Here is a 10,136-nt window from a genome sequence, read left to right on the forward strand (position 1 = left end):
ACATAAAAAAATTTACCTTAGCTTCTTTTCTGAATGAGGTTCATGATCAGTTCCCAGCTCCTCTCATTATATTTATGTACATGGCATTACTACATTTGTAATTACACTAAATGATACAGCTACCATCATGCATAAGCAATTGCCTCTCACTCTCACATAGAAACCATTTCCTACTTGGTTATTAGAAGGCATTATATTTTGGAACTATACTATATTCACGATACTCAACTTCTTTGTAGATGAAATTATTTGAAAAACATGTAATGAATTTGCTCTCATGCAATTTATAAAACTTAGAAGACTCTAATATTTCTTCATCATCAAAACATCATTGTAGTTTGACTAAGACATTATTAAAAGCAAGATGTTACTGAATTACCAATCACATTTATCCTTACAAATGAACTTAGCTCCTACACTAGCTCACTGCAGGGTCCCACAAGCATCAATGCCAGTACTTAGCTCCCACTCCTGGCAAACCACAGTTTGAACAATGCTGCAACATGGATTTTGAGTTACACAAACTGCATGTTAGAGCACACTTCAGTTCTGTCACTGTCCCCACAGTGCTGTAAAAACGAGAGAGATTTTCACTTCAAAAAGTCAAATTATGGAAAGAGACGTGTTATGTAAGGAGTTTATAACAGGTATCTCGATAAAGGGTATCCCCTATGCTACTTCACTATAAGTGTTCTGATAAAAGCATGACAAGCATTTCTGACAAATTATACAAGAAGTGTCATAATGGAAAAGTCTTTGCCTCACTGGAATCCAAACGCATCTTCTGGTGACATGTTACTTACTGCCTCCTTGGCAATCTCTTCTCTTAATACCCAGGTTTACTCTTACTTACAATAAACAGTAACAATGCAATAATAACAAGAATAACACAAAACCAGAGCAGCACTATCTGGCTGTTGGAAAACTACAAAAGGAAAAGAATAGTAAATCTACACAGCAACAGGCTGGGAGATGAAGCAGTGGCTCAGACAGGACACAAATGCAACAGACAAAGTGCATCATCAATCTAAGCCTACTTTTAAATAATAGATTCCTAAGCCATCTTGATTTGGGATTCACATCTCAACACATTGTGCTCTTGTTTCAGGACTGCTGAACACACTTTGGAGATCTGTAAATATTTTAGCATTTTGTAGCATCTGTTTTATCAGTTTATCTTATATTTAGTACAGATACCAAAGGATTTTGATATCTGAATGCTTGTGAGAAAATGAAAGACAGAGAAAGAAGTACATTTATATAAGATAAAATATGAAGGTATTGCTTGAAAAATGGCATATTACAAAGACTGATATTTTAATTATCAGAGCAGTAGAAAAATTTGAGTTCATTTTAGAAAAATGAAAATTGCTAGTCAGACCTGCTCTCTAAAAATAGCAATCACCTCTATTTACATGAAAGATAAATGCACTGTATAAATGTAACAGAGAAGTTCAGTAGCCAAAAAGTGAATCTGTCCTTCACATTCAACTGCTATTGTGCCCACTCCAGTGGATGCAATGTCACGTCCTCCTACAGGATCTAGCGTGTTAACAGCTAGTAAATACAAGTGCAAGGCAATTCTCTGTAAGGCCGAAAGTCTTGTGCTCCCAAGGACCACAAGAATTGCAAGTGAATTCCCAGGTTCATCAGTCTTTCCTCTAACTTCTTACTTGTCAAGTTGCCTTTCAGCTGCACCATCAGAATTATTTGTACTTCCAGGTTTACAGGTAAGATTCTGAGTGTCCTAGCGATGCCTGAAGACTTCAGGCAGTAAAAAACAACTTGGCGGAACTTGCAAATGGAAGTTGGCCCCAAGTCCTACTACTGCAGGCAAGAAGAAGTAAATATAGTGACTTGCAAGGAGTGTTGTTGTACGTATTACAGGGACCTGCACATCCAGGATAACACAAATGCGTGTCTGTGCAGAAGCATTTTCTTGAGTTGTCTTTGAAAGTTGTACCTTCTCCCCTTTGTCTTAGTCACAGTGAGCAGGATGGAGCTAATGTCTTTTTCCCCACGCTTGTAAACTGTCTTCACATTAAGGTGTCTTAAGCCCAGATGTTCGCTTGTTTCTCAATGAGCATATATCATTTCTTTGTGGTGTTGTTCCTTCCTGCTTCTGAGCAAAACCTCCCACTGAGATTTTGGAGACAGCAGCCAGCCAGACTGTACACATAAAGCTGCCAACCCTAATGCTTTTATGCCTCATTAACTGAGCTTCTGTTCTTTTCTGCACTTGCCCAGCATCTCTAGACATCTAGCAGCAGCATAGCGCATATGCCACAGGAGAGCAGCTCTGTATTCTCTACCATGCAATCGTGCTAATGGGTCTGCAAGACAAATGCAGAGCGGTAGTGGTCCATGCCAGTGGAACTTGACTAACATCTCCTTTAGAGAGCGAGACCAGAATTAACTCCTTGGATTTTTATAATTCAGGAAAAAAATGACAAAATTTTAGTGTGCTATGATTAGAGAATTGCCTTGTTAATATGACCTGTCTACTCAGGTGGTGCTGCTGTAAGAATAGTCACAGAAGACACATTATTACTGCTCTGGAGCAGTAATAAACATATAAATATGTGAAATTGTGGTCTGAGAAACTACCCTTCCACAAAGCATTCATAGAGAGACCAGATTTATGAAGCAAGAACTAAAGGAAGTGTAAAACCCTAGAACTGGCAGTGCTGTTTGTTATGCCCAGAACAGACTCTATTCTAATGCATGCAAAGCTCTCTCCCTCTCTTCCTCCAAGATACTCCTTGAAACCCATCTGTTCTGTGCTCCATTGCACTTAACAAGAGCCACCCACCATGCTGTTTCAGCATGGTACAATTCAGTGTTGTCCGGTGCGGTTCCAGCTTGTGCTCCTAAACTGCAAGCTCTTCCGGAGGGAAAACTGCCCATTTATGTGACACAGTTCTCCTATTGTACTCAGCCCTGTATGCTTACACCACTGTAAAAACAGCACCGTTCCTGAAGAGGAAAGGTTTAGCGATTAGGAAAGTAGAAGTATTTTATTGCCGGAGCTTAGCATTTAGATGCATTGTTTCAGTACATTAATACAGTTCTGCAATATTTACCCTCACCCCGCAGCGAGCAGCCTTGTCTGCCATGGCAAGGAGCCACCATTTCAGAAAGCTGCAGCGATGGCAGTTACAGAAAGCCTCGGCATTGTGCAGGGTAACAGTCAATTTGCAGATATTAAACCGTGCTCAGTAGCATTAACATCAAACAGTTGAAAGACCACAAAAGGTCTGGAAATCACCACGGTTAAGCCTTGATCCTGAAAATTACCCAATGTGGACGGATCTTCCCCATCAACCAAAGCCCAACTGGTTGAAATAGAGTTCCCCAGGGCACTGGGAGTCACCTGCCAGGAATATCCCCCCCTTAGCACCCACAATTCTCCCACAGTGATGTTCTACTTCAATAGTATTTTTATTTTCTACTTTTCCTGTCGTGGTTTTAACACAGAAATAAGGCTGTAAATGCGAGATCTTCGCAGTGTTTGTTGGAAGGCTTCTTCTGGTCACGGAGATGCTACGAACCCTTTGCGACTGGAAAAGCTCTGTGTTCACACTCTGCCCTGTACCATGCAGTCTTGGAAATTACCAGAGCTCTTCGAGGGATGAAGTCAGTGATTAAATAAATTGCCTGCACTGCGAGCTCACGCATCAGAACTGCAGCGGCGATGACACATTAACCGCCTCCCCTGGGGAGCACTCCGAAAGGCGACAAGCATCACCTCCCCTCGACGCTGACAAGCCTAAACACCGCCGAGGGGACTGAAAAGCGAATTCTCCCCCCCTCAGCGAGCTACCTGGAAGGCCACACCGAAAAGCTGCTGCGGCCACGCTCCTGCAGCTCCCTCCAGAAGAGCGCTGCAGGGGTTTCACCCAGCCAAGACAAGGCAGGGGGCTACTTTACACCGTCCCAAGCAGCAACACGCCGCGCTTAGAGACTTTTTTCCCTCAGAACAACAGCGCGAACCGCTCGCGCCCCCTCAGCGGTGAGCGATACCTGCAACCGCCAGCCCGCCCGGCGGCGGGCGTCTTCCTGCTTAAAGGGGCAGCGTCTCTTTTAAGGGACGCTGCCCCTTTAAGCAGGAAGGCGTCCGCCGCCGGGCGGGCGTTCGGCTCGTCGGGTCTGGTCGCCCGCCCCGCTCGGCGCGCATTGCCGGGGCTGCGCCGTTGCTATGTACCGCCTGGTGCGCCTGGGCCCGCTGCGGCTGCCCGCCGTCCCCCGCGCTTTGAGCTGCGATCCCCGCCTCGCCCGGGCTGGCCTCCGCCCGCCGCTGTGCCCGGTAGCGCGGCGAGCAGCCGCCGGCACCTCCGCCAAGGTAGGTGGGCCGGAGTCGTGAGGGGCTGCGCTGCGTGAGGGGGCAGCCCGGCCTCAGGGCCCGGCTCTGCAGGGAGATGTCTCGGGGAGCGGGGGGCGGATCGTAACTTTGGTTAAAGCAGGAGTTGGCCCGGCCTGGAGGTGTTTTCTTTACCTGGAGGTGCTTTTAGCGGTGTTTTCAAGAGTGAGGGTTGAGCTGGCCTGCACCGCCTCGGTGGTGAGGGGGGTGTTATTCCCTGAGGGCCGCAGAGTTTGAGCACTTCAGGTGAGTCATGAAGAATAACAAAAAAAAAAAGCTGTTTTCAGCAATTCACGCAGACACAGAGAAGCCCGGGTGTTCCTTCTGGCGGAGGCTGAAAGGGTTTGCTACGAGTGCTGCGGGTTTCAGCCCCCGAAAATGGCAGCGGGTGGGCCTGCAGGGAGAGGTCCTGGGCCTGCCTCCGCGCCTTTGCCGGAGCTGAGGGGGAAAACGCAGACACACACCCGGTTCGTTATGTGTTTCACCGTGCTGTCAACATTCGGTTCATTTGTTGGAGATGAAAAGGAAAAATTTGTATTAATTTGTACCATTCATTGGGGTTTTTTTTTCTAAATTTCGATAGGCTCAGAAAAGCAAATGAAGGCTGTACGCATAACTGTAACTTGCGGCAGATTATTACCTCATGTTTATGTTGGGCTTCTGCAGGAGACAGGGACCTGCTTACACCTGCTTGTGCTGAGGTTGTGAGATTTCCATACAAAGCCTCATTTACAGTTGAATTTCAACAGCTTAATTTCCAGGTTAATTTCTGTAGCCTCATTACAAAGCCTAACATGATGTTTCAGGTTTGTTTTCATGCCTTACTTCACCCAGAAGCTCAATCTTTGTCTAAACAATGGGAGTAAAATTAGCTTTCTAGCAGAAGTATTGTGGCAAAATTATATGGACAAGAGGTGGCTTTCTTTCCTAAGCTGTATGTTATTCAGGACATGACCATACGGAGTAGTTTAGGTAGTATCTGTTCAAATGGTACTTCTTTAACATGTTGTTTTGATACCGTTCAGAAATTACCTGGCATGTGAGCCTGAGAGCATAAGTGAGTTGAAATGTACTTGGATGATGAGAACAAGCTATTTTTCAGTCCTTATGATCCATTTTGCAAGCATGGCTGTAAGACCTAGAGTTCCTCTGAGGCTTATGTATATCTGTATATTGTCAGCTCCTGTTTTTATGGCAGCTGTCTGAAGAAAATATTCATGTTTGGCTCCTTAAATAGACAATGATCGTCTTTGTTAGGATGAAAAATTCACTGTAAGCTATTAAATCTTAAAATACCATTCAAACCATGCTTGGCTTGTAAGAAAATCACACTGTTGAATAAATGAGTATTCTTGACTAAGCATGTGATGTTGATTGAATTGTTAGGACAGCTTTTGGCAGAAGGTATTATCAGACCATTTTGTTCGGTTTATTCAACTAGTTACATTCAATAACTCAGTATTTAAATTTTATAGACTGGGAATTCAAACAGCATTCGTCCCTCCTCTCCCCTCACGCCCCTGTTCCTATAGTAAAACTGAAGAATAAGAGAATGAATTCTGAGACATGGTGAGGTAGCAGCCATGTAGTGCAGACATGTATGCAATCTAATTGCCTCCAGTGGCTGAAGGTGATTAGATTATCTAACTATGAATCCATTTTTTTTGCTTAATGAGCTTGCTTCAAAAAGTAGATATTTGAACATTTTTCCTCGTTTACCCTCTAGTATTAAAACTGCTTGCTTTGAGCAATAAAAGATTTCTTTTTCTATTGGACATTTTTCTTTCTTAGTCAAGTTTCTTTTTCTATTCAAAATCTAACATCCATTATGTTTGAAAATTTTAAAAATATGAGAATCAGAATAAGTTGAGCTACACAATTCCCCAAATACAGATTTATGGATCAGCGTGATTTCCTGTCAGAATGAAATACAAAGTAACACAAATTACAATTGAAAAAGAGAAAAACGGCAGCAAACAGGTTTTTTTGGGTTTTGAGGGGGTGGTCTGGTTGGGATGGTTAAAATCACTGATTAAAGCGAGCTCATCCTACCATGAGTGTTGTAAGAGGAGCCTGTCTTGTATCCTAATTTACAGTCTCACCAAGTCCAAGGACTAATCAAAAATATTTTTCTCCTAATTTGCGTGCCTTGAAACCAATCTACAGTAGGACAAAGTGGTGCCAGGCACTTGCTAGCTGTACCTGTCCTGTGGGCAGCAGTGGCCTTTAGTCTGGCTGTCATATTGTCAAGACTACTGCTGAATTCAGCTGAAAAGAAAAGACTCTTCTAACCTCTCCTGACAACCGCTCACTAATTAGAGAAGAATCCTGAAGTCTTTGTGGAAACATTTTTATCTGCCATTTCTTCTATGGAGGTATCCAAGGGCTGTCTTATTACTAGTAGCATGTATGCCCTTTGCTAGGATTGCACTATCAGATTGCTTTGGGGTATACTGCAGTATGAAGTTCTGCGGTTTATATTTACCCAGATAAAAAGCTATCAAGAAGTTTTACTATGACAGATATTTTCAGTGAAGTTAGGCTATTTACACGGGCACTAGCATGTCTGTGTAGCTGTGGTCTACACGGTGGCAACAGTATTGCTTGTTGCTGTCAACAGTAGCAGTTCCAGTTCTTCATTTTTTCAGCTGGTCTACAGAGCGTGATTTATAGGAACTTAAATGTTGGACCTCTTCTGTTGGTAAGCTGTCAGTAAGCCAGCATCAGTCTGGTATCATGTAGGTTTACAGTGCCATCAGCTGCTTAGTCCTTGAACAAAAAGCTATGTTACAAGAATTCACTGTACAAAGCTGAGCAGTGGGTGTAAGCAAAGATCTCCCTGGCACCTCAGTCTCCGCTCTCAAGCAACTGTGTGGGTGTGCCTTGGCACACGTTTGGATCAAATGGAAGACTTGGGACTTTAATAACTCTTTTTAATTATGAAACTTGCATTGTGTAAGAGCTTGCATCAAGCTCGGTGCATTCCTTTGATATGAATAGTTCAGAAAAGGGAGCTTGCATGGGCTCTGCCACAGGCATTTGCTGTCCTGATATGAAAGAACAGAAGTGTGTTACTAGCTTTCCCAGAGCATTCTGGACAGCCCTGTGTGCAAGTCGCTGCTTTTGTTATTTCAGATTGGTTGAACTGACTAGAATATGATATTGTGCTTAATGCTAATAAATACTTTTAATTGTTTTCTTTTTAGGATGCAGGTGTATCCCCCGAAAAGGCAGCCATGGATTCCAGTGGTGAAACCAAGAAACTCAACAAATCCCAGCAACTGAAACAAGTTTTTAAAGAATATGGTGCTGTAGGGGTTTCATTCCATGTTGGAATTTCATTGGTATCTCTGGGAATCTTCTACCTGGCTGTGTCAAGGTGAGGTTTGTACAGTTGTCTGAAGCCTCTAGGTAATGGTTTAGCTAAGAAAAATATCTTACCTTTGTGCTTATTTCTGGAAGGAGTCATGTACTCAATGCCAGTTTGATCTATACACAGTAATCTTCTGAATTTCGAGTATACATGGATCCATAAATGGATCTAATCTTCCATCAGGCGTGAAAGAAGATGGATGTATATGGTGTTTTTGCATAGATTCATAGACCGTGGTGGGCAGGTGAAAACAACAGAATAGAGATGTCACCAGAGTAACTAGCCATATGAGAGAATTTATTTTTGTTCTGCAGAGATGTCTTCTGTTCTCAAACAGTAGTATGGTCTGTACAGATAGAGCCATACAAAAGTGCTGGAGCTTAGAGATAAATTTGTTTGTCTGGTTGTTGAACTCGGTTTCTGCAGTTGAAACTGTGGAAGGCAACAGCCACTAGAACAGGATTAGATTAAAAAAGAAAATACTAGATAACCATATGGGAGTCAGGTGGGAAATTGTGCATGTGGCTTCTGGGGGGAATGCGTCAGTTACAGATATGTCTGTTGAGCATGAGGTGTTTCCACTGAGCAAACAGGGAAACACGTTGTTTCTCAAAACATTCCTTGCCACTTACTCTTGACTTCAGTGGGTATATGTGAATGCCTGATTTCTCTCATTTACTACATCGTGGCACAGGGTGACAACATTTTTTTTCTTCAGGTGTGATTTAACTCCCAGTTACAAGATACTATAATGGCAAGTGAAGGGGGGAAAGTTTCAATAACAACCTCTTCTGGAAAATTGCTCCAAATATAGGAACCTTGATGAAAGCTGCTATGTCTATAGATAATTAAAATATTAATGGATTTGGTGGGTAACGCTTATTTGAGATCCATAATACTTCTTTCACTTGCTAGATTTTAGATAAGATACTTGTGATTTTAACAGCTTTGTACTCCTCTGTTAGAACACTAAGCCTAACAACAGGTACCGTATTTGGTTTGGGCTGATCTTTATGTGATAAATTTCATCAAGACACTGAATAGACTTTATTGACAATTTTGGAAAGACTACTTTTCAACACAAATTCACAAATTTATAACTTTTTTAAAATTCAGAAGTAGAGAAATAGATTAGGGCTGAGTATTTTCCATGCACATGCTGCAGCTATACAGTTGTAAAACTAAGAGCGTATTTGACTTCACAGGGAGCCTGTCAATTTAAGAAAAAAAATGTGCATCTGAAAATATTGCGTGTGTTGTTGCTACAGAATTAATTCGAGCTGTTACTGCTGAAATAATTAATTGTTTTTATTACTTAACAATGTCTTAATTTAAACATAAATTCCAGAGTTGGAAGTATGCCATGTTAAATTCCCTATTATATTCTTTAGCATGCAACCTTAAATTAAACTAAAAACATTTTGTTTTCTTTTTCCCCAGTGGTGTGGATATGACTGCAGTCCTCTTCAAACTTGGTTTCAGTGAATCATCGTTACAATGTAAAATGGCCGCTGGTACAAGCACATTTGTGTTGGCATATGCTATTCACAAATTGTTTGCTCCAGTACGAATCAGCATTACTATAGTTTCTGTGCCATTTATTGTCCGATACTGCCGGAAGATTGGTTTCTTCAAGCCTCCTGCCCCAAATCCATGATGATTTCGTACTGGTTTTTACTCTGGTTTTTAAATGCTCTATATCCATGTAGTTTTCAGATTGCTAAATTTCTTTAAAAGACTTATTTGGGTTCATGTTAATGCTGACCACCTCTTGCATTTCTTACTTGTTCTTTCAGGTAAATGTTACACTGTGAAAAGTGCTGTCCTTATCTTCTTTCCCTTTTGCCACCTCTTCTTTAGAAAAAACCTGTTAAAATGGTGTCTGGTTTCCACTGCAAGTGGTAGTATAAATGCTTGACAATGAGAAGTCTCTTTAGAACACACAGTTCTGGGTCTTTATAGTCTAGATTTTTGGGCCGTAATTTCTTTTTCTTGTCAAGAGAGTGGCAGCATTAGTTTATTACTGGGAAACAGAGTGAGAGTTTCTTCCTAATAGTCTGTGGAATAAACAATACCCTACTATATGAATAGCTCTTTTGGTAAGTGTATATATTGGAATCTGAGGTGATAGTTGGATGTGGGCTTTTTGTTATAAAGGGCATATATTATGACCCCAGTCTTGCAATATACCACACGTGCTGAACTAACTTAAGTGGGAGTACCCATATGCTTAATTATTGCACAGTCATAATTGTTTTAGCCAGGATATGTGATGCACTGTTCTGAAACTGCAGCTCCTTTGTGGTGGTTCCATGTTTCAAGATTTTATTGTTTGAAAATATGCTTTATTTATAGGCTAGGAACTGTCCTTACTAAAGTCTATGTTGTTATTATTTTGTATGC

General features: G+C 41.8%; 1 protein-coding gene across 1 annotated transcript; it reads left to right on the forward strand.

Moving 5' to 3' along the window:
* Positions 1-4,157: 4,157 nt before the first annotated feature.
* On the forward strand, positions 4,158-9,821 carry FAM210B (family with sequence similarity 210 member B). The gene is made up of 3 exons (XM_075439002.1): positions 4,158-4,342; positions 7,567-7,739; positions 9,174-9,821. Exons 1-3 carry the CDS (start codon positions 4,199-4,201, stop codon positions 9,388-9,390), a joined length of 534 nt encoding a protein of 177 aa, XP_075295117.1. The 5' UTR covers positions 4,158-4,198; the 3' UTR covers positions 9,391-9,821.
* Positions 9,822-10,136: the final 315 nt, after the last annotated feature.

This window comes from Opisthocomus hoazin, chromosome 18, assembly GCF_030867145.1.
Source record: "Opisthocomus hoazin isolate bOpiHoa1 chromosome 18, bOpiHoa1.hap1, whole genome shotgun sequence".
NCBI lineage: Eukaryota > Metazoa > Chordata > Aves > Opisthocomiformes > Opisthocomidae > Opisthocomus > Opisthocomus hoazin.